The sequence below is a fragment of the Stenella coeruleoalba genome, assembly GCF_951394435.1.
Source record: "Stenella coeruleoalba genome assembly, chromosome: 9".
NCBI lineage: Eukaryota > Metazoa > Chordata > Mammalia > Artiodactyla > Delphinidae > Stenella > Stenella coeruleoalba.
In genome coordinates this window covers 99,129,302-99,155,437 of record NC_137155.1, presented here as the reverse complement: position 1 = coordinate 99,155,437, position 26,136 = coordinate 99,129,302, and the positions used below count along the sequence as shown (strand labels likewise).

Here is a 26,136-nt window from a genome sequence, read left to right as displayed (position 1 = left end):
ATTTTTTCCTTACAATTGTCTTACGAGGTATGTTTTAGGAACGAAGAAATTTAGGTTCAAAGAGATTCAATAGCGCACACAAGGTCATATAGTTGATAAGCACGGGATAAGGGATCAGCATTTGTGCCAGGTTCCAAAGTCCATGCTTCTTGCACAGTCTTACAGGGGCAAAGTGGAGGAGGGGACCAGGTAAATAAGGCAGCCCAAGCTGCGGTGGCCAGCCCTGAAGATGGATATCCTCAGCCAGCCTGGTGGGGCAGCCCAAGGCTACTGGGCTCTGGGCTGAAGAGTCAATTTGGAGGGTCCAGGATGCCTTCCGGCGTCCACTCTGACTTAAGAGTAGGCCGGGGTAGGGTCCACCTGAGCTCCCCAAAGGCTGCATCTCGAAACACCGGTGCTCTGACACGCTCCAGCTGACGTTAGTTTCTGGAGTGATACATGCCCTGGCTGCCCGAGGGGTAGGGGGAGGATGCTGCTGCCGCCCAAAACCTCTGCGGACTGGAACAGCCCCCAGACACGCCCCCACCAGCCCCTCAGCGATTTGCGGGCACCGAGACCGGGTAGTCGAGCCCGCACGTGGGTCCGCAGGGCGGAGGGCGGGGACTGCTCACCGCGCCGGACTACAAGACCCACAATACTCCGGGCTGCGGCGGCGGCGCAGCGGCAGCGGGGAAGGCGGGGGGGGGGGGGTGCCTTCAGGTGTCTGCGACCTCGCCACCTCCCGCCCGGAAGTGCCTGAGGGTCCGCTATGGGGCTGGCGGAGCCAGGCGGTGAGTCCCTGCGCCTTGACCGCACCCACCCCGCCGCCACCTCAGCTGGCCCCCGCTCGCCCCGCCCCGGGATCGCCCTCCCGCCACTCGGGGGTGGGTGTGGGGGGCGGGAAGATGGGAGGGGTGATAGAGGATCAGGGTGGGGAGGGCGAAGTCTCGGATTCCCGGCCGAGATCTGGGGTCCTGCAGCAGGCTGAGTTTGGAGAGGCTTCCAGAGGAGGCGCGGGGTCGGGCCGCCTCGGGGTGGGGTTTGAGTGCACCAGGAGGGGCCGAGTTGGGTGGGGGGTGGCAGCCCTCGGAGGTTCCAGTTTGCCAAAGGGCGCAGTTTGACTTTTGGCGTGGGGAAGCCTTGGGAAGCGGTCCCGTGCCGCGGGTCGGGGTTTGGGTAAATGGTAACCGGGAGGTGTGTGTGTGGAGAGACCTTTTTCCCCCTTGGAGAAACTTCAGCGACGGAAGAGTAGATAAGCTTGGGGTGAAATAGACGAAGGAGTAGATAAACTTTGGGATGACCTAGACGGGAAGAATAGGTAAGCTTTGGGGTGAAGTTTGGTGGAGGTTGAATTTAGGGGAGAGTCGCTTAGAAGGTCAAGGCCCTGACCTCGGAATAGGGTTTGGGTGAATTGGGCAGCTGGTTGAAGACCTGATCTCAGGTTACAAAAAATTAGGACTAGGGATTTGGTGATGGGAAGGGGTACGTGGGGCAAGTTTGGGGTAACTGGGTGTCAGAGCGGTCCGTGTCCCACGGTGGGGCTCGGGTATGTGGGCAGAGGTCTGAGGACTGTGGGAGAGTTGTGGTGGGGTGGGGTCAGGAGCCCCCCCGAAGTTCAGAGGGCTCCTGGCGGGTGAGCCAGCCCCTCATGGGTTCTTTGTGCCTCTCCAGCTCGGTAGCGCAGCGGGCAAGGCAGGTGCCATGGCCCTGATCGAAGGGGTGGGTGATGAGGTGACCATCCTTTTCGCGGTGCTTGCCTGCCTTCTGGTGCTGGCTCTCGCCTGGGTCTCAACACACACTGCCGAGGGCGCTGATCCACTGCCCCAGCCGTCAGGGACCCCAGCACCGACACAGCCCAGCGAAGCCATGGCGGTCACCGACAGCATCAGAGGGGAGGCCCCAGGAGCTGAGACCCCCAGCCTGAGACACAGAGGTCAGGCTGCACAGCCAGAACCTGGCGTGGGGCTCCCAGCAACACCGCCACCTCCAGACTCCCCCCAGGAGCCCCTAGTACTTCGGCTGAAATTCCTCAACGATTCAGAGCAGGTGGCCAGGGCCTGGCCCCATGACACCATTGGCTCCCTGAAAAGGTAAGGCGGGAAGAGAGGACAGGAATAAAGTGCTAAAGAGTGGGGTGGGAATGATCACAGACCTAGAAGGGCCACTGAGTATATCAATATCTGAGACTTATCCCTCCGTTTATAGATGAGGGAACTGAGGCCCCCAAATCACACACCGTATTGTTCCCCTGAAGCAGGAGGGGCCCCCTTAGAGGCCCTGACTTGGGTGGTAGGTGGAGGACAGAGGTGAGGGTGGGAGAGTTATTCCGGGCAAGGGGCCAGGATTGCCTGAGACCTGCTCTATTACCCAGGTCGCTCTCTCCTCAGGACCCAATTTCCTGGCCGGGAACAGCACGTGCGACTCATCTACCAAGGGCAACTGTTAGGAGACGACACCCAGACCCTGGGCAGCCTTCACCTCCCTCCCAACTGTGTTCTCCACTGCCACGTGTCCACTCGGGTGGGTCCCTCACACCCACCGTGCCCACCGGGGTCAGAGCCAGGCCCCTCCGGGCTGGAAGTAGGCAGCCTGCTGCTGCCCCTGCTGCTTCTGCTGCTGCTGCTGCTCTGGTACTGCCAGATCCAGTACCGGCCCTTCTTTCCCCTGACCGCCACTCTGGGTCTGGCCGGCTTCACCCTGCTCCTCAGTCTCCTGGCCTTTGCCATGTACCGCCCGTAGTGCCTCCACGGGCTCTTGGCAGTGTTGCTGGCCCCTCCGGACCTTGCTCCCCACGACACGGTGGGAGTTGCTGTCTGCCCAGGCCTGCCTCTCCGACCTGCCTCTTCCCACTACCCTGGAGCCCAGCCCTGCGCCGCAGAGCACTCCGGGGGCCAGCGGAGGCCCCTCCCTGCGACCTCCACGGCTCTGGGCCGCCCCCCGGGGCAGCTGGCCCTCAGCGCCCACCAACAGTCGGCTCCTCCGGGTCAGACAGCTGCTGTCGCTGCCTGGGCCCTAGGCACAGCCGGGCCACGCCCCTGGGCCCTTCTTAGTGTTCTGCCTGAGAATCCAGCCACCTCTAGTCCCTGACAGCTCCTTGGGCTGATTTAGGGACTCAAAGACTGAGGGGCCGGAGAAGGGGAGCTGGGAGGGGTGGAGGGGGTTCTCTGGAACATGTGCAGATTAAATAACTGTGAAGTTTTCACCCTTGGTGTATGTCTGCGTGTGCGGGCCCGGGGGCCGGGGAGCTCTTGCCCACTGGGAGACAAGGCATGAAGGGCGCCGACCGGGCACTTCGCTCTGCCCAACCCGCCCAGCCCGGCCGCTGACTCCCCGTCACCTTTTCATCCCAGCCTCAGCCCCCTAGCCCTTTGGCCCCGCCCCGGCCCCGCCCCATCGCCGCGCGCGCAGCTTCCCGGAAGCAGGGGGCGGGGCGCGCGGCGACCTGGCGCGCGGGGACTGACGGGAGCCACGTCTTTGCTGGCCGAGGACTGTGCCGCGGTTGGCGTCTGGGCGGCGATCCGGGGGCTGCTGGGAAGATGGCGGACTCGGTGGCCCCCTGATGAGGAGGCCGCGGGGGGAGCTCGGCCCCCGGGCCCCGAGACCGACCGAGGGAGCGATCTGCGCGGGGCCTGGGGAGCCATGTAGGGGTGGTGCCTGCGGGGCGGGCCGCGGGAGGGCGGCGGGAGTTGGTGTTGGCGACCGTGCCCACGGTCTCCTGGCATCCCCGGGCCGGGTGGGCGTTGGGGGAGGGCCCTGACACCGCCGACTCCGCGCCATGGCAAAGCTGAGCCCTCGGGCTCCACGGGCGCCCTCCAAGGTGGGCCCTGCGTTCTCGTTTCACGGGCGAGGAGACTTGGGCAGAGAGACGAAGCCACTTGTCCAAGGTCACGCAGCTGGTAAGTGGGAGCACCCAGCATGGAACCCAGGACCGTCCGGCTGCGGAGCCCGCGCTCCACCCTCTGTGCCGCCGCCGCCTCCTGCGGGAGGGGGAGGTGGTCGGGAGGGCGTATCGTCGCGGCGAGCTGGGCTCCAGGCTGGGCGCGACCACTAACCAGATTCGTGACCTCGGGCTTAACGTAACCCCCTCGCCTCTCTGGGCCTTGGTTTCTCCACCTGTGAAATCGAGGTAATGCCAGCCCTGCCTCTCTCCTCATAGGCCTGTAAGGAGGACGAGAGGGGATAATGCATGTGGAATTGCTTTGTAAATATCCCTACGCTGAGCACACTGAAGGATTACGATTGCTGTTTCAGAGGATGGAAGAAGGCAGAGAGGGGCGGGTTGGGAAGTGGAGCAGAGCAGTCGCAAAGAAGGGTGAACATGAGTCAGGGTTGCTCTGACCCCAGGCTCCACCGGATGGGGAGCGAGGTGAGGAGTAGATAGCTGGTCTTTCTCACCGTTGGAGAATACCTCACCCCCTTTTCTGGGCCACCCCTCAGGGTCTCCATCACCCAACTCCATGCTTCGAGTCCTGCTATCTGCCCAGGCCTCCAGTGCTCGGCTGTCTGGCCTGCTGCTGCTCCCACCAGTACAGCCCTACTGTCTGGGGCCCAACAAATGGGGAGACCGGCCTCCTGGAGGAGCCCCCCATGCAGGCCCTGTGCAGGGGTTGCAGCGGCTTCTGGAACAGGCGAGGAGCCCTGGGGAGCTGCTGCGCTGGCTGGGCCAGAACCCCACCAAGGTGCGCGCCCACCACTACCCTGTGGCACTCCGTCGCCTGGGCCAGCTCTTGGGGTCTCAGCCACGACCCCCTCCTGTGGAGCAGGCCACACTTCAGGACTTGAGTCAGCTCATCATCCGAAACTGCCCCTCCTTTGACATTCACACCATCCACGTGTGTCTGCACCTTGCAGTCTTACTTGGTGAGGACGGTGTCTGGGGGGGAGGGGTGGGCGTTAACGGAAGAATAGAGAAACAGCAGAGGACCCGAGATCGCTGACAGAACGCACCCCTCGGGCTTGCCAGGAACGGCACATACGCCGCCACACTTGCTGCTGCTCCCCTGTATCCGTGGCAGACATCACGAGTCAAGCAGCAGGTGTTGCAGCTTAGCTAGGGTGCCACCCCAGGTCCCTTCTAATACAGCGCTCTAGGAAGCCCCTGCAATTTGTTACCACTGGCAAGAGATGAGAACTCACTTGCCTTCTTTGTATAAGGCCTTCCCCACAGACTGTTCTGATACCTTAGTGCACGTGATATCTCACATTTCTCTAGTGTTTCCACGTGCTCTGTAGCAAACCTTCCAGCCCAGAAAACAGAGATGAGAAGGATTGGGGATTCATTAACTAAACCAGGACTGGAGCAGAGCAGAGCAACTCCCGGTTGCTAGGACTGCCTCCTCTGACCCTCTCCTCCTCAGGCTTCCCATCAGATGGGCCCCTGGTGTGTGCCCTGGAGCAGGAGCAAAGGTTCCGCCTCCCTCCGAAGCCACCTCCCCCTCTGCAGCCTGTCCTTCGCGGTGGGCTAAGGTTGGAAGCTGCTCTCAGCTGCCCCCGCTTCCAGCGGCATCCACAGCATCACCTCATCCGCAGCCTGGCAGGTGCTGGAGGGGGTTAAGTTTCATGGGAGGAGGGGAGCTGAGGCGGAGGCAGGTGGTGTCTGGTGGAATCTAGTTGAGGTCTGACCTGAGGGTCCGGTGTGATGAGCTGTTCTTCGCAGAGGCCAGGCCAGAGGAACTGACGCCCCACGTGATGGTGCTCCTGGCCCAGCACTTGGCCCGCCACCGGTTGCGGGAGCCCCAGCTTCTGGAAGCCATTGCCCACTTCCTGGTGGCCCAGGAAGCCCAGCTCAACAGCAAGGTGGGATTACCTCCCACCTTCCCATGCTCCTCTCCTACTCATCCCATCCTAAGACACCTGGCAGGCCTAACCCCCACCCAGCCTGATTGGCTGCTTCTATCTGTAGCAGACAACCCAGTTAGGCTCTCTGCTCTTTCCCGTGGGGTTCCACCTTTGCTCACACCCTCGCTGGCTTGTCCAGCTCCCCAGCATGTATGCCTGGGTTGTCTACACTTCTCCAAACACTCTTTTTTATTTTTTCTTAAAGAAGATGTTGGGGGTAGGAGTTTATTAAGTTATTTAATTATTTTTGGCTGTGTTGGGTCTTCGTTTCTGTGCGAGGGCTTTCTCTAGTTGTGGCAAGTGGGGGCCACTCTTCATCGCGGTGCGTGGGCCCCTCACTATGGCGGCCTCTCGTTGCGGAGCACAAGCTCCAGACGCGCAGCCTCAGTAGTTGTGGCTCACGGGCCTCGTTGCTCCGCGGCATGTGGGATCCTCCCAGACCAGGGCTCGAACCCGTGTTCCCTGCATCGGCAGGCAGATTCTCAACCACTGTGCCACCAGGGAAGCCCTGCAAACACTCTCAGCCCCTGTCTTAACTTGGTTGATCCCACTCTGCTAAGTCTTCAGGGACAGAACCCACAGCCACGTCTCCTCTGCTTGTTTGAAGACTAATCGCATGGAGCTCAAGCAATGCTTACACTGTTGAGCTTCTGGTGTGTGTGTAGAGGGATTGTCCTGCCTTTATGGTGATGCTGTGAGCTTGCAGGCCAAGCCTCCCTGAGGTCCAGCTTGTAAAGGATACTGGAGAACCGCTTCGCGCTGGGTGATGGGCTGCCCTTGCTCCGCAGGTGGTACAGAAGTTGGTCCTGCCCTTTGGGCGACTGAACTACCTGCCTCTGGAAGAGCAGTTCATGCCCTGCCTTGAGAGGATCCTGGCTCGGGAAGCAGGGGTGGCCCCCCTGGCAACTGTCAACATCTTGATGTCACTGTGCCAGCTGCGGTGCCTGCCCTTCCGAGCCCTGCACTTTGTTTTTTCCCCAGGTTTCATCAGCCACATCAGTGGTGCGCAGACTGGAGGGCTGGCTGGGTCCCGGGGAGCCAGTGGGCAGGGGAAGCAGGGTGGGGGTCTGCAACCCAGTTAGCCTTGTCCTGCTTTCCTGCAGGCACCCCTCACGCCCTGATTGTGCGGCGCTACCTCTCCCTGCTAGACACGGCCGTGGAGCTGGAGCTCCCAGGATATCGGGGTCCCCGCCTTCCCCGAAGGCAACAAGTGCCCATCTTCCCCCAGCCACTCATCACCGACCGTGCCCGTTGCAAGTACAGGTGGATGGGGCAGCTTTGGGGAGGGGAGGGGAGCGGCCCGCAAGCAGCACGGGGTAGGCCAACCCGGGGGACCATGCTCTGTGTGTGCGGCTGCGCCCTAGGCAGTCAGAAAGAGCGGAGCAGCAAAGGCATTTCCCAGGGCCGTGGAACTAGGCAGGAGGGAGCTAGAACCAGTGTCTTGGGGGCTTTCCTGATACCGGTGTTCCTCTCCCCCTCAGTCACAAGGATATAGTAGCCGAGGGGCTGCGCCAGCTGCTGGGGGAGGAGAAGTATCGGCAGGACCTGACCGTGCCTCCAGGCTACTGCACAGGTGAGCTCCGGGTGGGCCAGCGGGTGGGCCAGCGGCTCGCCAGGACACGGAGCCTCCGCTGAAGGCCAGCAGCTCTCTCTCTCCATGCCCTGCAGACTTCCTGCTCTGTGTCAGCAGCTCTGGTGCTGTGCTCCCCGTGAGAACCCAGGACCCCTTCCTACCGTATCCTCCCCGGTCCTGTCCCTACACAACCCGTGACCCTGCCCAAAGGTAAGGGAAGAGGGTGGGAGAGCCTTGCCTGCCTTCATAGACAGCAGCTCTGAGCCAGTCACTTCTCCTCCAGGGTGGTACTGATGCTGCGGGAACGGTGGCATTTCTGCCGGGATGGCAGAGTGCTGCTGGGCTCACGGGCTCTGCGGGAGCGGCATCTGGGCCTGATGGGCTACCAGCTCCTACCGGTGAGAGCCCTCCCCACGCCCACACACTCAGCTAGTACCCCTCCCCTGGCCGGCCAGGCCCTGGGGTAACCTGCGACCCTCTCCCCCTGCAGCTACCCTTCGAGGAACTGGAGTCACAGAGAGGCCTGCCCCAGCTCAAGAGCTACCTGAGGCAGAAGCTTCAGGCCCTGGGCCTCCGCTGGGGGCCTGAAGGGGGGTGAGGGCGTGCACATGGGTTCAGGATGGCCCCCCCATTGGGGGATGGACAGTTTGCACTTTGGCTCCCTCTGCTTTGATTTGTCATTAAAGTCCCTTTCCTTCCCCATCGCACATCTCGTTTCTGGGACAGAGCGGGCTGGAATCCGTCACCTCTCTTCCATTCATACCCGGCTCACACACACACACGCGGCCGGGGATAGGTGGGGGCCGAAGCACTTTATTGCGGGGGCGCTGGTAAGGGGACTTTAAATTATTCACTTAAATAAAAATGAGGAGGGAGGAGGACGGGGCGAGCACCCCCAGCCCCTGTTCCCTCTGTCCATCTGTCCCTCGGCTGTCCATCCAGGTAGCAGCTACACAGGCATGGGCATCTCGTTGTACTCGTCCACGCCCTCCCGCTCATCAAACACCGGCTCTGCCTCGTTAGCGTCCAGCTGTGGTGGGGCAGAGTCGGAAGTTGGTGCTGAGCGCGACCCCTTGGCAAGACCGAGGTGGGGGCCGGTGGGGTGGGGAGGGGCGCGGGAGCCTTACGCATTTCATCTCTCGCTCGGTGAAGATGCGGGTGAGCACCAGCATGCGGAGCGGCACCGTGAGGATGAGGATGAAGGGGAAGGCCAGGGAGGCAGCCGTGGACATGACGGCCCAGAGCACGGCCAGGCAGAGCAGCTGCAGGGCTGTGAACAGGTGCATACGGAGGGTCCGAACCTGGGGGGGCGGGGTGCAGGGCAAGACAGGTGAGCCCAGGCTTCTCTCCAGCCTCGGAGCGCCCCGGTCCCCGGAGGGCCATCAGGCCTGCCACATCCAGAGGACGACGACCCCTCTCCCCTCCACAGGGGTGGGACGGAAGCGCCTCCTTGGGTCTGCACGGGCTGAATGGGGGCTGGCCAGGGTGGGCAGATGGGGGGCTGGAGGGTGACCCACACAGACCAGGAGGGGGCAGAGGCACAGGGCCCTTCCGAGCCAGGTCTCACCTTCTTGACATAGGTGACGTCTGGGTGGTGTTTGGGTGGCATGAGAAGCAGGTGCAGCCGCTCATAGAACTGGATCCCGTTAAGGGAGGTAACTCCCATGTACAGGAAAATCCCGAAGAGCACAGCCAGGGGGATCTGCCGGAGCAGATCCCCGATGACCAAGGAGAGGCCTGGGGGAGGAGGAGAAGAAACAGCTGGCCCCAGGGCTCTCTACCCCAGTGGCCCCAAGACCCCTCCGGGAAGGCTGGGCGCAAGAGGGGAACGTACCCACAAGCAGGGCAACCAGCAGCCCCGTCACCCGCTGCTCCTTGACCTCCTGGATCTTGGGCTTGTCCCCGGGCGCCACAGCCTTGCTCATGACAGTAAGCGCGTTGGCATGCGTGACGGAGCGGACGGTGGCAGCAGCCAACCAGGGCAAGCCAAAGAGGGCACAGATGCCGCCCATGGCCACGATGAGCAGCAGGTCCAGGTGGAAGCCGGAGCCCTTCTGCAGCATGCGCTCCTTCTTGGAGATGATCAGCCTGGGCGGAGACAGGCACGCACTGAGCCCCGGGCCCAGCCTGGCAGATAACCGTGTCTTTCCAGAGTGCCCAGTCACCTCTGTCTGTTTCTGGAACCTGATGGTCCCTGCCTCTTCCGTCAGGGCGAGGGTCCCATCACGGAACTGAGTCCTATCTGGCCCTCCCCACCCTCCTGGACAGCTCCCAGCCCGTACTGTGCCCACCTGAGCAAACGTCAGTGGGATTTTCTGCTGCCTACAAAGTCAGCTCCAGCAGCCAGCCTGCCGGGGGCTCCAGCCCCTCCACGCAGCAGGCGGTCGCCGTCTGCACGGCACCCCGCCTATGCCAGGACCACTCACGTGGTGATCTGTGTCTCCATGAAGATAAGGATGAAGACCAAGATGGCAGGCAGCAGGCTGGCGACCATCATCCACACGGGGAAGGAGCTGCGCTCCCCCAGGGGGTTGATGACCCAGCCCCGCTTCTCTGGGGCTGTCACTGAGATTCCGCTGGGCACGCTCAGCTTCTGCGGGGCAGAGGGTGGGGCCGGGGGCGGGTGAACCTTGGAGGGAGTGCCCTGAGCTGCACTGGGCAGGGTGGACGCCGAAGGCGTGCTGTGGGAAAGGCCTGGTGTCTGCCCAGTTTAGAGGCAGCTCTGGACTTGGGGGCCTGGGGGGGAACGTCCAGAGTCCAGCACCGCCTCACTGCTGCGCGCGCTCCGCCGTACCTGGGTGTAGGTGTCCTCGATACTGTAATCCACAAGCACCATGATGAGGATGGCGATGGGTACCCCAAAGTCCCCGATCACTCGCCGCACCTGTGGGCGAGCACCATGCTCAGAGGCCCCACACCTCGCTGCAGCCCCGACTCCGAGTCGCCCCCCTTCCTGCCCCCAGATCTCGCCTCCCTCGGGCCCGCCAGCCCACACACCCGGCCAGGGAAGAACCGGCTATTCTTGAATTTGCGCAGGAAGAAGGCGATGAAGAAGGTGCCAGCCATGAGCACCAGCGACAACAGGGCGGTGTTGGGCTGGCCCCGGGGCCTCCCCTGCCTGGACGGCCCGGCTGAGCTCTCATTCCTCGGCCCCAGCGTGGCTGCTTCTGCTGCCCCAGCCCACGTGGCGTTCTCGCTACTGTCTGCCTCGGAGCTGTTGGAGACTGAACAGCCGTGGAGGGGATGTTCCTGGAAGATCTGGGGAGAGGACAAAGGATTCTATCAGCTTAACTGGTGAGACATCCGGGACTCAGCTATATGCTAAGTGGGACAGGTAGGGCTGGGGGTGGCTGGCCTGCCCTCAAAGAGCTTGTCTTGATTAAGAAAATGACCGAGGTGACCAGATGTGAGCACAAGACAACTAGGAATTAAGAGAGGGGCTGGTCTGGGACTTCCCTGGCGGTCCAGTGGTTAAGACTGAGCTTCCAATGCAGGGGGTGTGTGGGTTTGATCCCTGGTCAGGGAACTAAGATCCCACATGACACCCGGCGTGGCCAAAAAATTAAAAAAAAAAAAAAAAAGAGGGGTTGATCTAATTCGGGAAAGCAACTGCAAACGAGGCTCCAGCCAGGCCTGGAGGAGCAACACAGGGAGCGTGGTGGACCTCGGGGGCACATCTTCTCCTGATCCTGACACAGACACAGACGTGGGTCTGATGCCCAGACCGTGACCCTGTCTGTCACCTTGGGGGCCTTTCCCTTTGACATTCTGGATTGTTCGCCGCTTTAACAAAAGCACAGGGGCTTCCCTGGTGGCACGGTGGTTAAGAATCCGCCTGCCAGTGCAGGGGACACGGGTTCAAGCCCTGGTCCAGGAAGATCCCACGTCGTGGAGCAACTAAGCCCGTGAGCCACAACTACTGAGCCTGCGCTCTAGAGCCCACGAGCCACAACTACTGAGCCCGTTCACCTAGAGCCGGTGCTCTGCAACAAGAGAAGCCACCGCAATGAGAAGCCCGCACAACACAACGAAGAGTAGCTCCCCGCCCCCCACACAAAAAAAGAGTAGCCCCCACTTGCCGCAACTAGAGAAAGCCCGCATGCAGCAACAAAGACCCAATGCAGCCAAATAAATAAATATATTAAAAAGAAAAAAAAAGAATCCACCTGCCAATGCAGGGGACATGGGTTCAAGCCCTGATCTGGGAAGATCCCACATGCCGCAGAGCAACTAAGCCCATGTGCCACAACTACTGAGCCTGCACTCTAGAGCCCGCGAGCCACAACTACTGAAGCCCGCGCACCTAGAGCCTGTGCTCCACAACAAGAGAAGCCACCACAATGAGAAGCCTGCGCACCACAACGAAGAATAGCCCCCGCTCGCCGCAACTAGAGAAAGCCCGCGCGCAGCAACAAAGACCCAACGCGGCCATAAATAAATAAATAAATAAATAAAGTTATTAAGAAAAAAACAAAAGCACATGTTACCTTCGTTATTAAAGATATGTGAGTCACCCACCTAGATATTCAGCCTCACAGGTAATGAAATAATTGCAGAGTAAGCTCATAAGGATCCCCCTTTTCACATCTTAAATTTTTGAAAATTTATTTCACAAAAGATACTGTGAAATATATGTCTTATATGCTGTGAAGCACGCATACTACTTTTGCAAGAATGTATTTGCAAGTTTAAAAAAAAAACAAAAAAGTGAGTCTTTAAGACTGATCTGAAGCTCTGGTGTATATGTTGGTGACAGGGAGGCAGGGTGGGCGGGGAAGGGGTGGGGGCAGCAGGAAGGACCAGCCTAGGTTCTGTGGCTCCATGGGGCAGCCCGGCCTCACGCTCAGAGAACAAACGGGCAGGACGCCCCCGGCTCCCTCCAGTCCCAAAGCCCGGCCCCTCCTGGGCCAGGTTCCGTCAGGCCCACCCACCTTAACCAGCTTGTAGAAGGTCTCGTAGATGAAGATGAGAGAGATGAGGAAGGCGAAGATCTCCTGGGTGAAGCGGGAGACGAAGCGCACCAGGAAGCTCCCCTCCAGGGCCACCATGAGCAGGGCCAGCAGCACCAGCCAGAAGCCAATCCACACGCGGCCCACCAGGTACTCCAGATCGTTGCTGCTGCAGAACTGGGGCACGGTGGGCAGTCAGGCTCGGAGCCTGGGGCAGGCTAACGGGGCGGGAGTGCTCGGGGAAGAGGACGGGGAGCTGAGCTGAGCTGGGCAGGAAGGACCAGCCCGGGTAGCCCGTGGCCCCTCACCGAGAAGAAGGCTTCCTCGAAGACCAGCAGGGGCCCCGAGAAACCGATCACCAGCAGCGGCTGGGCCCCCAGCAGGCAGAAGATCACGCCCTGCACTGCCGTGGACATGATCAGCTCCGATACTCCAATCAGGTCATGCGTCTTCTCTCCTAGGGCAGCAAGAGCCAGCTCAGCGGCTGGCGGCCGGGGGGACCCGTGCGCTCCCCACCACGACCTGAAGCCTCTCCTTACCCAGCAGCCCCCCGAAGGTGATGGCAGGAGACAGGGCCGCGAAGTAGATGAAGATGACGGCGGCCAGGCACTGGGGGTTGAGCGCGTCTCGGAAGTCGCTCAGGTAGTGGGGATAGCGGCGCCGCACATCTCGGATCAAGCCCCCAAAAGGCCGGCCTGTCCGCCGAAGGGGATCGTCTTCCACCACACCTGCCACCTCTACCATCTGCAGGAGCGCTGCAACCCGGGCCTCCGTCAGGGCGCCCGTCACAGCCCTCTTCCTCCCGTCCCGCTCTCCTCCGTGTACAACAGACCACCCTCCGGCCTAACCCCCAAGCCCCCAGCCGGCAGCCCAGACCCGGCCCCCGGCCTGCACTGGCCCGTACCCTTATCTTGGGCTGACTTGGGCTCCAGCCCAGCCCCCGGGGGCAACAGCCGGACCTGCTCCTCTCGCTTCTTGAGCATCTGCCGCTGGAAGTGAGCGACGGATCGCAGCAGCTCCTCGCCCTGCACCTCCGAGGGCGGCAGCACCACGCTGCAGTCCAGGAAGGCGTTGATGGCCGTCAGCAGGTCCTCCCGTTCGTCTGCCAGGTAGGCGGCCTCGTGGAATTGCTGCCGAGGTGGGACGGGGCTAGTGAGGACGCGGGACGAGGGCCGGGCCGGGGCCAGGCTGGGCGGGCTGGGCGGCGGCTGACCTTGTCGGACATGAGGGTGGAGATGGAGCGGCCAATCTCGTGGTAGTCCATGTTGGCACTGCTCGGGCCCAGCAGCAGGAAGAGGAAGCGCACAGGCACCGGCACCTCCAGCACCGCGTCCAGCTCCGCGGCCTCCCGCAGCCGCACGAAGGCCATGGTGGGGCGGGAGAGGAACTCCACGCAGCCTGGGGGCGTGCAGCCGGCATGGGCGCGGGAGCAGCAGTCGCCTCCCGGCCCTCAGTGCAGGGGCGCCCCCGAGGCAGGCCCGGCCACCCGCACCCTGCCCCCCGAGCTCGCCCCACATACCCACAAGGACCACCGTAGCCTCGGCGTTCTCAGGGATCTTCTCCAGAAGCTTCAGCTCATGCTTGGACTTGGAGCGGGTGATCCCAGCTGGAGGCGCTGCAGGAGGCAGCTCACGCTGGGGATGCAGGAGAGCAGAGCTCAGCCTGGCTACCCCCCACCCCCGGCCCCGCCCGTTCCCGCCCGACTCGCTCCGCGGTCCCGCAGCCGCAGTGGCGGCCGGACCTGACCCAGGCAGGGTCACTTTCTCCCCTCACCTCTCGCTCCACCTCCAGCCGGGTCTCGGGAACACCTCCAATGAGAGGCTCGGTGACGTGGGGGTCGCTCTCGGCCCCCTGGCCGTGGTGATGCCCCAGCAGGGAGCCCAGGGAGCCGGCCGAGATGTTGCGGGGAAAGGAGAAGTCCTTCTCATCACTCGGGTGGCTGGTGGGGCAGCAGGCAGGAGGTGAGGAGGGCCGGCGGCCGGCACTGGGCATGGGCGGGCGCTGGGCACAGGCGGGTGGGCGGGCGGTGCCTCACCTGTGTTTCAGCAGCAGGGCCCTCAGCACGTTGGCTCTGTCCTCGGCCTTGATCTGGTCAGAGATGACCATCTGCTCCACCACCTGGTGGGCCACGCCAGGCAGGGTCTGCTGGTCCAGGTCCAAGAGCACAGCCCCTGGAATAAGGACCACCGCGAGAGGCCCTCATCCCCAGGCAAGATGCAAGGGCGGGGATGGGAGGGAGGGAGAGCGGGAGCGAGGGCAGTCAAGTAAGTGCGGCCAGGGATCGGTGAGCAGGGCCCAGCGCTGCCCGAGGCCCAAGTCCCACGGCCTCTCTGACCCATTTCTTCCAGCCCCCCTCTCCCCGCAGGAATGCTGTGGGGCTCAGCAGAGGCCAGGGAACCCCTGCCATCAGAGAGGCCACCGGGGCCGGGTCCTGCCCAGATGCCCCTTCCGGGAAGCACACAGCAGGAAGCGCCCCGGGCCACCCCCTCGGCCTAGACTGCTCTTCACTGCCAGCAAGTGCATCCTCTGACTTCACTCTAGGGTCCTAGTTCCGCCCTCTGGAGCGCGAGACAGCCGGTCTGCGGCCTCGTCCCCATGGCAGCCCTGGAGCCACCTGAAGACGTCCCCCTCCAAGTCCAGCAGCTGCTCAAGGACAGTTTCTAGGTCTCTGCACCCCGTCACTGCTCTGAGCTGCCATTTCATATAGAAATGAAGGTCCTTTCAAAAGTCACCAGGTCATTTTTCCATCAAGGTCAACTCACAGGAACACAGAACTAAAGACCCAACAGAACCAAAGGCCCCCCGAGCAGCCGAAACCAAGATGGCAAAGCCCGGCGACAAAGCACCCGCACTTTGGCGCCTTACCCCAAGCCCTCAAGCCTCACTCAGAGCCGAGTTAGTTTCTGCTAGTTTGGAAATAATTCTGACAGCAGGTTTCTGAGTCCTCAGCTGCTTAGAAGCAGGCCTGCTGACAGCAGCTGGGAGCGATTCCCCAACAGGAAGGAGGAAACGAGCAAACAGCAGAACGTCAGGCACAGCGCTCGCGAATCCTGCATCCGCGCTCATGCAGTCGTTCACACAGCCCTGCTACAGGTTAGGTCACGTTCCCCAGAGTCTCTAGAATTTCCCAAAGCGTTCCACTAAAACTGTCTGACAACACTGTAGCATCCAAAACATACCAGCTTCCGTTATCTGAAAATATCACTTAGAGAAGCTGCTTGCTGAGGATGCCAGGCAAGAGGAGAGGGTCAGTCCTGCCGTGCGTCACCCAATGACAGAGCCCGAGGAACGGCAGGCATCGTGACAGGTGATATCATGACAGGAGATGCTCCCTCCTGGGCTCTGGTGACATTACACACCCTGCTGCTCAAGACAAATGTGGGACCGTGTGGTCCTCAGAGAACAGGCTTGGCGGGCGAAGGGAACTCCTGGGGCGATGATGGGCAGGGGGTGGGGCGTGGGTTACCGTGGGCCAGGGTCCGGCGCAGCTCCAGGAGGCTGCGGAACGAGAGGGAGGCCACGTGGGGCTTCCCCCAGCGCTCCGTCTCTTCCTCTACGTCCTCCTCGAATTTGATCCAGCGCGCCGTCTCCCGCCACTGAGGCTCCTGGTTTTTGTCCAGCAGCAACTCATTCAGTTCCACAAACACCTTGGGGTGAGATGAGAGGGCATGGCAGGACGGAGGGCACAGGCATGGAGCCTGGGCAAGTTATTAACCCATCTGAGACTGTCCCTCGTCCGTGAAATGGGAGTAATACCACCCCCGTTACTAGAGTACAGCACAGGGACCTAGTGTATAGCACAGGGATCTATACTCAATATTTTATAATAACCTATGAGGAAAAAGAATCTGAAAAAAATAGATACATATGTACGTATAACTGAATCACTTTGCTGTACATCTGAAACTAACACATTGTAAATCAACTGTACTAACGATAATAATAAAGGGTTCTAGTGGGGGCTAAAAGAAAAAGTATACAAAACATTTAGCACAGTATATGACTCTTAGTAACCGTCTGATGAATGGTCACTACACACGCACACACACACACACACACAAACTGGAATTTTTTTTTTTTTTTTTGCCTCGCCACGCAGCATGCGGAACTTCCCTGACCAGGGATCGAACCGATGGGAAGTGAGGAGTACTAACCACTGGACCACCTGGGAAGTCCTACATTGGAATTCTGTAGGATTCATTTATATGCATTCAAGAACTGACAAAACTAATTGAGAGTGACCGCAGAGCGGTCACCTCTGAGGGTGGTGACTAGGCAGAGGCCCGAGGGAACTCCCTGAGTGTGGGAAATGTCCTATATCTAGGTAGGGTTGGCCAGGTATTTACACGTGCAGAGTGTCACAGAGCTGTCTGCTTAACCCGAGTGTGCTTTACGGTGTCTGTTCGACCGCAATAAAAAGGTTACCAAAAATAGCCACTGGGAGGGTCAGGGTTCAGGACCAGAGCCCTGAGGTCTAAGGTGGGCAACATCGCTACGTAACTGAGTGGCCTTGACCAGTCACTGCCCCCGATGTATGGCTGATGCCGCCTGGGCCATCATCCTCACAGGTTACGGGAGGACTGGATGAGCACAGAGGTGACTGGATTCTGAAAAATGAAACGTGCTGCTCCACGGAGCTGCCTCTGGCCCAAACGGTCTTCAAACACCTCGCTGCCAGCTGCCAGAAAACGGGCATAAAAGGGAAGCCGACCTGTCTAAGATGTGAACCAGAACCGTAAGGCCCACACCAGCAACAGCAGGTAATACCGTAATAACTGTCTGGGGACAGACGGCTACTAGACTTACCGTGGTACACACGTCGTAATATGCTTAAATGTTGAATCGTTATGTTGTACACCTGAGGCTAACATAATATTGTGTATCGACTATATTTCAATTAAAAAAAAATCAATGCTGTTTGAAGATGTGTATATTGTACTCTTGTGCAGTGTACAACCTTCAAACCATACATGGCAACCCTGGTGCTCGAGATAACCGCAGGTCCGAGGAGGGACGGGGGCTGTGGTGAGAAGACGGATGGGGAGACGCTGCCAGGCCGTGAAGCGGAGAAATTACCTCGTGGGGCTTGTGGGGGGCCCGGGGCCGAGCCCGAGGGGTGGGGCCAGGCTCTCGCCCTTCCCGGCCACTCTGCACAGATGCTTTGGCATTCTTCCGCACCAAATGTCGCCGTACCCCAGGAACGTCCTCAAACCGGTGACCTGTGGGCGGGAGGTGGAGGGACAGGGTCAAGCGCCCCTTCCTCTTACCCCCACCCTCGTTCGCAGCAGCTCCGGGCTTGGCCCAGGCCCAGCACTCACTCTTCATGAGGTCTAGGTCGGCCGTGGCCAGCGTCTGGGCCTCGCTCTCGTCCGTCGGGACCCGGGGCAGCAGTGCCTGCTCAGCCCCAGTCATGCTGCCGATGCGTCTCCTCTCCTGCAGATTGTAGCTGCGGTGCCCAGGCTGCACTTTGGCCAGGGGGCGCCCAGAGGCACCCCCGTCATCACCTCCCGCTGTGACACTGGCCACAGCCGCCACCTCTTCCACCAGGGCTCTGGACAGACAAAGCAGCCGTGAGCCTGAGAAGGCTGGCCCCTCTCCCTCGGCCGGGAGCCACACAGGAGGGACCCAGGAAGGGGACCCCGCTGGACCTCACCCCTCCTCGCTCCCCACTCTCGGTAGGTGCGGATGTGAAAGAGTGAGGATTCTGGAAGCAGACTGCCGCATCTAAATCCGGCTCGACCATTTACTGGCTGTGCCCCCCCAAGCGATTACACAAGCCACCCGGAACATCAGCTCAGCAGCACGATGGAGCTGAGGGCAGCCTTCCCAGGTGTGGGGAGAGTGAAGTCCGTAAAAGTACCCAGAGTACCCTGCTTCCCCTCCCAGGCACACCCCTAACAATGGACTCGAGGTTCACAGGGTCCCGTGTTTCTAACCAAATGTAGTAAAGTACATGGAAATGGGCCTTTGAAACTGTAGACACCCCACCCCTACCCAACAGTCAAGGAGGATATGAACCCCTGTCCCTTACAGATTCCAGCTTCTGCTCCCGTCCCCCAAGCTGCGATGCCTCCTTTCTCTCTGCCACTGCCAGTGGGTCCCTGTCCCTGCCGCACCATTCCAAACCGTTCTCCCGGCATCTCACCTCCCACAGCTCCAAGCCCCCATCCCCTGCCCATGACCAGTCCCTCCTCTGCCAGGCTTTCTCCACCTACACCTACCTTCCATGCCCTCGCTTCTGCTCGCACCCCTGCCCACAAATCTGACCCACTTTTCCAGCGCAACGCTGTGCTCTCTCTGGGGCTCCGCCACCTCCTCCTGGCCGTCCAGCCACCTGCAGGCCTGCACCCCCAGTGCAGATGGCCAACGCGGACCCAGCTCCATCCACATTGTCCTATCTCCCCAGCGAGCCTGTGCCGCCCTGGAGGGGCAATCCGCCCTTCACTTCCCCGGGTCCTTCGCACTGCCTGGCACCCAGAAACCAACAGGGAGGTGACAGTAGTGACCTTGAGACCCAGTTCAAAGTGATTTCTTCCAAGAAAGCTTCTCTGGCTAACAACCCCAAACTCCAATCACCTACTGGTACCGACACTACACCTGAACCAGGTCGTCTGGCACAGTAACTTGTTCTGATACCATTTCATGAGACCACAAGCAGGGTAGACTGGCAGCTAGCTCCCCAAGAGCAAGAGGGGGTCTCCTGTTGCTCTCACACCCTTGGGGTCCCAGGGGTGCGTGGAGGTCACCCGTCCAGTCCCTGATCCGGGGTTTGACGCTGCTCTACCTGAAGCCACGGGCGGGGGGATGGCAGGGGGTGGGAGAAGACGGCTTAGACCACACATCTCTTCCGTGCCGGGCGCACCCGTACTTAAACTTCCGTTCACACCACCCTTTAACCCCTACCACCACCTTGCGAGAAAAGTTCTATTATTCTTGGTTTATCGATGGGAAAACAGGCTCACAGACACTGTGACTCGTGCAAAGTCAAGTCGCAGCGGCAGGACTGGGATTTCTGAACCTGTCTGAGGACCTCAAGGCTCCTGCTTTGTTCCCCACCTCAACTCGCTGGTGCCGGCCCGGGAGGTCCCTGTTTGGGGACACTTACCCAGTCTGGGCCCCTTTGGTGGCCTGGGGAGCTGCCTCGTGGTGGGGCAGCATTGGAGGGGGAGACGGACTGGTTGTTTCCGCCTTCCGGTCCGCACCTTCATCCTCCTGGAGAAAGAACTAGAACAGGGACCCGTGTGAGCAGGTGAGGCCAGGCCAGGGGTACCGCAGACATCCCCAGGAGCCCCGCCCCCGCTCACCTGCACGGAAGAGGGTGTGGACGCAGGGGGCTGGCTGAGTGCCCGGGCCCCCTCGGCCTCACTGGCCTCATCCTCCTCTTCCTCGCCCTCCTCGATGGTGGGGGTCTCCCCGGTCGGGGAGGCTGCAGGGCGCCTGCGCGGCTTCCGTCCTGAGCCCTGGGGTACCTTTCGGCGCCTGGCGTCGGGAGGCAGGTGGGTGGACAGCGGGTGGTGGATGTGGTGGGAGGACTGCCGGTGGTCTGCAGGGAGGAGGGCGCTTAGCTGCCGGCGGGCACGGCTCCCCGCTCAGCTGGTCGGCCCCCAGCGCCGCCCCCCCAGGCCCCCGGCTCCATCCTGGCTCCATCCTGGCAGCCAGAGCACCCCTGCCCCCCGCTCGCTCCGCCTCCCCGAGCTCCCTCACATTCAAAGTCTGCCTCCCCGTAGCTTCGGCCCGGCTCCTCCCCTCCTCGGGACCCGGCCTCCTGCAGGATCTCCTCAAACCGCTCCACGCCCAGGGTGCGGTGAAGTTCATCCTCGTCCTGCTCAGGGAAGCCTGGCGTCACAGGGCCCAGGCTCTCTGGCTCCGGCTGTGAAAAAGAAGGGGCGGTGAGAACGCACGCACGCACGCACGCACGCACGGGAGACGCTCCTCGAAACCCCACCCCGCCTAGCGGCAGAGTCCAGTACCACCCCCAGCCCCGGCTGCCCTCCCCTCGAGTGCCAGGGACTCGGGACTCAGCACCCACCGCCCAGCGGCCCGTCCCCCGGGTTCCGGGCTCTCAGGACACTGGCTGGGAGCATTCCAGTCAGTTCTAGGGCATGTGGAAAGCGTCTGCCCTGGAAGCCTCAGCAGAAATCCTGTGTGTCCAGCCCGCAGGTCAAGGTCGGGTGTGTGATCTGGGCCGTTCACACGGCTGATAGTACTGAACGCAGCCCCTGTGCTCAGGGATGGCGACTGAGCCTGAAAAGTAACTTCTGCAGGCGGCTGCGCTACCTGACCCGGGCTTGGTCTGAATCGAACTAGAGCCCAGCTCCTGGACAGGGATGCGGCGCTTCCCCTTGGGAGTCCGGAGCCCGGGACCTCAGCCGCTGCGGGGCCCCGCCCTGCCCCCACCCTCACTCCCCCCACCTGAGTCATACTGCAGGAGCTGCGGGACTGCGGTGGCCTGGCGCTTTGGAGAGCTCAGCGTAGCTGAGCAGCCGGCCGCCCAGCCCACGGCCTTGGTCCAACCCCCCCCACACACACACCCTCCCCCTCCCCCTCCCCCCGCCGGGCGTCTCAGCTCCAGGCACCGCTAAATATTTGCTCGAGAGCTTCTGGACTTGAAGGGCATCGAGATCTCCAAGGGCAGGGGTACCAGAGCAAGGAAGAGCAAGGGGGAGGTAGGCTGGGAAGAAGGGCGGGCCTTGGAGAGTCTCGGAGGTGGGGTCACGAGCAGCTGGGGGTGGCAGGGATACTGGGCAGGAAAAGATGCAGGGGTGAGGAGTCTGTTTCTCCCCAGCCCACCTCCGCAGCTCTAGCCCGGCTCCCCCCGCACTGGGCCTCACTCTCACCAGAATTAGCACGCGGGCTAGCCCGGGGTGGGGGGAGGAGGGTCAAGAACCCCTTGCACCTGAGGCTGAAGGAGGAAGTCCATGGCCGGCAGGGGTGAACTCGGGAGGGAGGGGGAGGGGACCAGCCGGCGCCTCTTCCTGGTCACGTGCCCCGCTGGGCCAAGGTGACCAATAACGGGCTGATTATGGCACTGGGGTTAATCATTAGCCTTCCCAGGAAGATGGGAGGGGGACACGTGGGGCGGTGGCCACGTGGGGGCCAGGAGGGGCGGGGCTGAGTGGCACGTGGGGCTGGGGGTGCAGCGGTCTGCCCAGAGCTACCTTGCAGCAGACCGGCGCCGCCTCTGAGACCCAGTCAGAGGTGGGGGTCGCTGGCTTAGAGACCCAGGCTTCCCAAAGTTCCTCTCTCGCTGAGGCTAAACAACAACCCGGGTCTTCAGGACACAGAGCCTCAACTCCCTCCCTAGGACCAGAAGCTGTCTGACACCCACCCCCCCAACGGATACCTGTCCCAGACCCAGTGCCCCAGGCAAGGCCCGGAGCGGGGATGGCGGTGCCCCTCCCAAGTCCCTCACAGGCTCCCCTCCCAGGCCTCTCCGGACACACACGCCCCTGTCTGACACAGACCCGCACCCTGGCCAGAGCCCCGGGGGTAATGGTGGAGAGGGACAGAGGGGCAGCGGGCAATACTCACAGCGCGGAAGGAATCTGCGCCCGAGGCGGGGCGCCGGGGGGCGCTGCTCATGGCCAAATCCTAGCCCTTCTCGCTGTAGCTGCGGCTTTCAGGGCAACAAGGCGGCGGCATAACCTGGGGGGGGGGCGGGGGAGGAGCAATCACTGCATGAGAGAGGTGCCAGGCCTGCAGGGGCACCCCAACATTGCACAGCCAGGGGAGGGCAGGGCACAGGGCTTCACGGAAGCCCGCCGGCCACGAGGGGTCTCCTGGTTGCACAGGATCCTCCCAGACTATGAATGGCCTTAGAGTGGCCCTTGGAGGGTGGGGGGAGCAAAGAGAGTTATTTATGGGAAGAAAAGAGAGGAACAAAGAGACAGAGGCAAGGACTGAGGCAGGAGGCCACAGAGGGCCAAGGGACTAAGCAGAGTGAGGAGGAGAGAGCCGGGGATGGGAGATGCTGGGGGGAAAAAAAGGCAGACAGGAGTCAAGGCCCAGACCAGGAGAGAAAGCAGCGATCAGGGAGGGGAGACAGAGGAAGCAGGGAGGAGAGGCCGAGCCAGAAACGGGAGCGGTGGGAGCGGTGGCCCAGCGGTGGCACGGCACACTGAGGCGGGCTGAGACCAGAGAGGGCTGTGCTGGGGGGAGTGAGACACCCCTTGAGGCAGAGACGACGGGCGGATGAAGGAAGGGAGAAAGAGAGCTCTGGAGAGAGCCCAAAACAGCAAGCAACGGGGCTGTTCATGGGCCCCCTCCTCTGAAAAAAGCCCAGCCCCGAAGTGGGGGGGGAGGCTCCCTGGGGGAGGGGCAGGAGCCCAACTCCACTCACTCAGTGGGAGGGAGGAAGGGAGGCTGGCAGGCACAGGCCGGGCACGACTTTATAATGGGGGAGGGGCACGTGACGACCAGAAGGAGGGTGGGCACAGAAACTCCGAGGTTCTGCCCTCAGGAGCCGTCCAATCCCTCCCCTCCCCAAGCCTGGGGCCAGGAAAATCTGAGTGGCAGGGCTGACGCCCTCCTGACCGTGACTGTAGGGGTGTCTGGGGAGGACACCGTGCGGGGGGAGGGCAGCGAAAGAGCTGCGGTTAGGGAACCCGACCAGTGCCAACTGGGGTACCTATTCCTAGTGAGGGCAGTGCTGGGGACACCCAAGGCTCTGCGACGGCAAAAGTACCGAAGCTCCCCAGTGTGTCACTGGGGGGTCAGGGTTACCGGATTTAGGGCCAACTCGGGGGTAAGACAGGTCAGTGCAGGGTCAAACAATGTAGGTCTGGGGGTCAGTCCGGGGTGGGGAGCCCGGAGCGACACATTCCTGGCCGGCCTTCCAACTCAGCTGACTGCCCTCTTCACCTCCCCCTAGCAGGCCCTCCGCCAGGGCAAGTCTGTGCGGGGGAGAGGGGTGCTGGGGGAGGAAACCCGGTCTGGGAAGGAGTGCCGGCACCTGCCGGCGCCACACGCCCCGCTCCAGGCTGTGCCCTCAGTGCGCTCCTCCATCCTCCCCTCCTCCCTTTACCTCCGCCCCCCCTTCGCCCCCGCCCCCACCATCCCAGAACACAAAGCAGCCTCTGTCCAGAGCATCGATGCCGATAATCCGGGCTGGGGGCACATTCCGGGGACCAGCCCCGACCGGCCCGGAGGATTAGCAACTCTCCCCTGCCCAAGGGATTAGCACTCCGGACCCCCTTGGGGGGCATTAACCACCCCCCAGGTGAATTCGCACATTCCACAGCTCTTCGATGTGGGCCTGGCGGGAGTGGGGAGCGAAGGGAGGAGGGAAAAGTGGACCCTGGATTTCAGGCGGCGCCGCCCCCCACACCCAGCACAGAGCTCCCCACCCAGCCAGCCCCCCAGGAGCTAGGTCGAACTCTCCGCGCTCGCCTTTCCCATCCCCACCCAGCTGCTCCCTCTTCTGCCTGACCCCTTGTCCTGACCTGACCCGCCAACCCCTTCCCGGCTCCGCCTCCCAACCCCGAGATCGGGGGCAGAGGCTTGGGGCAACACCTAGGCAGGGCACCCTGGACGGGCATGAAGGATAGAGTAGGGGACCAAAGGGGAGGGGTGTCGTCTTGGAGTCCGTCCAGGAGTTGGGAGGGCCGGCGGCGCCTCCCAGAGAGTACCCCCTCCTGGTGGCAGGGGGCGCGGCACCCTCGCTTTAGGGAACTCTAAGAAGCGGACCCTGGATCCCGCTTCCTACCAGCAATCACTCCTCTCGCCTCCCCATCCTTCTCCCCAAGACCTCGCTTCCCCGCGCCCCAGTCTCCGCCCTTTCCTGCACTTCCACTCCCTCCCAGCTCCGAGTGCCGAGTTCCCCCCTTTCCTTTCCCCTCCCTTCCTCCCTCCGCGGCCCTGGCCCTCCCCCTCCGCCACCTCTCCGCTTACCCGCTTCCTCTGGACTTCGTGCTGCAGGGGTCTCGGGGTCTCTCCCCCTTCTCTGGAGCCCTCGCGCGCTCCCGACGACTCCCCCGTGCCCACCTTGGGGCGCGCCCCCGTCGCTCCCAACTTCTCCCAACTCAACTTTCCCCCGCGCCACAGGCAGGCCAGCCCCCTGCGTGCGCGCCCCCTGGCGCACCGTGCGCGGCCCCGCCGCAGCGGGTTGGGAGGCGCAGAGAGGGGGCCGAGACCCGGGGGCGGAGGCGCGCTCCCAGGCAAGGCCCGGCACTGGGAGCCCAGCGCCGAGGAGGCCGCCCCGGCTGTCCCTCGGCGCTGCCCAGCGAGGTTGCCGCCCCAGGCTTCCCCGCACGGACGCCCCGGGGACGTCGTTTCTTGGCCCCATTAGGCACCTCTGGGCGGAAAGGGGCCCGCCTCATGCTGGGGATCCCAGGCAGGAAAAAGGAGGCACAAAGATGATCAGGAAATTCGAAGCGGAGGAAGTTGAAATATAAATGCATCGGGGTCAAGCTTCTTTCGCGGCCGCGGGCGTCCCCCGCCTCCCACCCGCAGTTTCCCCAGTGCCTCCAAGAAAGCCCCTGTCTTTGCCTGGAGGACAGGGACAGGAGCGGGGGGGAGCGCGAGAGGGGTGATGGCGGGGATGGATGCCCATTACCCTGAACTGACTTAGACTTTACGAACCGGGGAAATTCTGCCTCCGAGAGATTCCCTGCGGTGACCTTCCTTCTCGAACCCTATTCATAGTCATCACCTGTCATTTAAAGATCTCTGTGTGTACTTCTGGTTTTCTAATAAATTATAACTTGTTCCAGATAAGGAATATACGTTTCGCTTCTTTAGTCTGCCACCGGCTGAAGCACCGCAATGTGTATGCAGAAAACGTTCAGATATAAACGAGTTAATTAACCAATGTTTAGCACCAACTTTGGTTCCGGCGCTGAGGAGTGCTGTTTGGGGCAGTTATCATCCAGGTCACGTCCCTCAAGAATGCAGTCATGAGACAGAGAGAAGCCGCAAGAAAAATCTATAATCAACTCCTTAAGGGATGAGGTCAAGGCTGCTTCAAGTGTAGCTTCTGTCTGTCCTTCTGTCTGTTGAGGGCAGTAACCAACCTGCCAGCCCTCGGCCACACCCTGGCCGACTCCAGTGGGCCCGGGCTCTGCCAGGGGTGGGGACACCCTCCCAGTGTCCAGCCAGCTTGCCTCGGGATATCAGAGTGTAGCGAAAGGCTGGAGTTGGGTGGGCTCCGAGACGACAAACGGGTCTCACAGGAGAGAGGAGTCTCTGGCGTTTGGTGAATTCAGTCTCCACTGGGGCACACCTGCCTCTCTTTCCAGCCCTGCGGTCAGCTGGTCCCTGTGAAGTCATCGTCAGCAAGATATGGCTCAGAGCCATTCCCCAATCAATCCTGAGGTCACCAGATGGCCTAGGGAGAGGTGGAAACCCGTGCTGAGATTGTCAGGGAGTCGATGGAACCTCAATATCATCAACCGGGGCAGAGCAGGGCCACCTGGGCTCAGGATGCAGGCCGCAAAAACCCAAACCTTAGAAAGCGCCCTACCCCCACCCCTGCTGCCTTCTGGAATGTGTAGTCCCGGAGAGGTCCTTCTCAAAAGAAGGTTGTAAGCGCTGAAAAGGAATAACACTAGCAGGGCACACTGGGAGCCGCGCGCGACGGCGGGGAGCCGGGAAAACGGACACGCGATGCTTCCTGGGACTTGAAGTCCAAGGGTTGACTCCGCGGTCGAACAGGAGTCCCGGGAGGCAAGTGCTGCAGAGAGCCTGAGCGCAGCCTGCTGGGGGTTGTAGTCTTCTTGTTGTCTAAGGCCCCGGACATTACTGGGAAATCTGGCGCCCTAGGACTACAAGCCCGAGAAGCCCATGCGCAGGCAGTGGGGC

The 26,136-nt window shown here is 61.8% G+C and overlaps 3 protein-coding genes across 8 annotated transcripts; 2 read left to right on the top strand and 1 right to left on the bottom strand.

Annotated features, from left to right (window-relative positions):
* The first annotated feature begins 679 nt into the window (after positions 1-679).
* Positions 680-3,333, top strand: TMUB1 (transmembrane and ubiquitin like domain containing 1). Of its 2 annotated transcripts, none has more exons than XM_079932294.1 (3): positions 680-770; positions 1,651-2,069; positions 2,367-3,333. In XM_079932294.1, exons 2-3 carry the CDS (start codon positions 1,681-1,683, stop codon positions 2,716-2,718), a joined length of 741 nt encoding a protein of 246 aa, XP_079788420.1. In that variant the 5' UTR covers positions 680-770; positions 1,651-1,680; the 3' UTR covers positions 2,719-3,333. The 2 variants fall into 2 exon arrangements, with proteins under 2 accessions (XP_079788420.1, XP_079788421.1); XM_079932295.1 differs by lacking the exon at positions 680-770 and adding an exon at positions 845-1,297.
* Positions 3,334-3,466: 133 nt separating this feature from the next.
* On the top strand, positions 3,467-8,085 carry FASTK (Fas activated serine/threonine kinase). Of its 5 annotated transcripts, none has more exons than XM_079932116.1 (10): positions 3,467-3,620; positions 4,417-4,839; positions 5,337-5,516; positions 5,636-5,775; positions 6,606-6,819; positions 6,921-7,080; positions 7,299-7,390; positions 7,486-7,600; positions 7,674-7,788; positions 7,881-8,085. In XM_079932116.1, the coding sequence occupies exons 1-10, from the start codon at positions 3,539-3,541 to the stop codon at positions 7,986-7,988; spliced, it is 1,629 nt and encodes a 542-aa protein (XP_079788242.1). In that variant the 5' UTR covers positions 3,467-3,538; the 3' UTR covers positions 7,989-8,085. The 5 variants fall into 5 exon arrangements, with proteins under 5 accessions (XP_079788242.1, XP_079788244.1, XP_079788241.1 ...); XM_079932118.1 differs by having other exon boundaries at positions 3,467-3,626; positions 4,357-4,839; XM_079932115.1 differs by lacking the exon at positions 3,467-3,620 and adding an exon at positions 3,668-3,875 and having other exon boundaries at positions 6,921-7,074.
* Positions 8,086-8,192: 107 nt separating this feature from the next.
* On the bottom strand, positions 8,193-24,368 carry SLC4A2 (solute carrier family 4 member 2). The gene is made up of 23 exons (XM_079931977.1): positions 24,229-24,368; positions 21,871-21,984; positions 20,044-20,209; positions 19,644-19,882; positions 19,445-19,563; positions 17,658-17,890; positions 17,416-17,558; positions 15,806-15,986; positions 14,375-14,510; positions 14,113-14,278; positions 13,859-13,973; positions 13,553-13,737; positions 13,244-13,469; positions 12,879-13,094; positions 12,648-12,796; positions 12,322-12,516; positions 10,388-10,648; positions 10,185-10,274; positions 9,817-9,983; positions 9,225-9,478; positions 8,958-9,127; positions 8,518-8,691; positions 8,193-8,420 (listed from the first exon to the last, which is right to left on the bottom strand). Exons 2-23 carry the CDS (start codon positions 21,919-21,921, stop codon positions 8,340-8,342), a joined length of 3,717 nt encoding a protein of 1,238 aa, XP_079788103.1. The 5' UTR covers positions 21,922-21,984; positions 24,229-24,368; the 3' UTR covers positions 8,193-8,339.
* Positions 24,369-26,136: the final 1,768 nt, after the last annotated feature.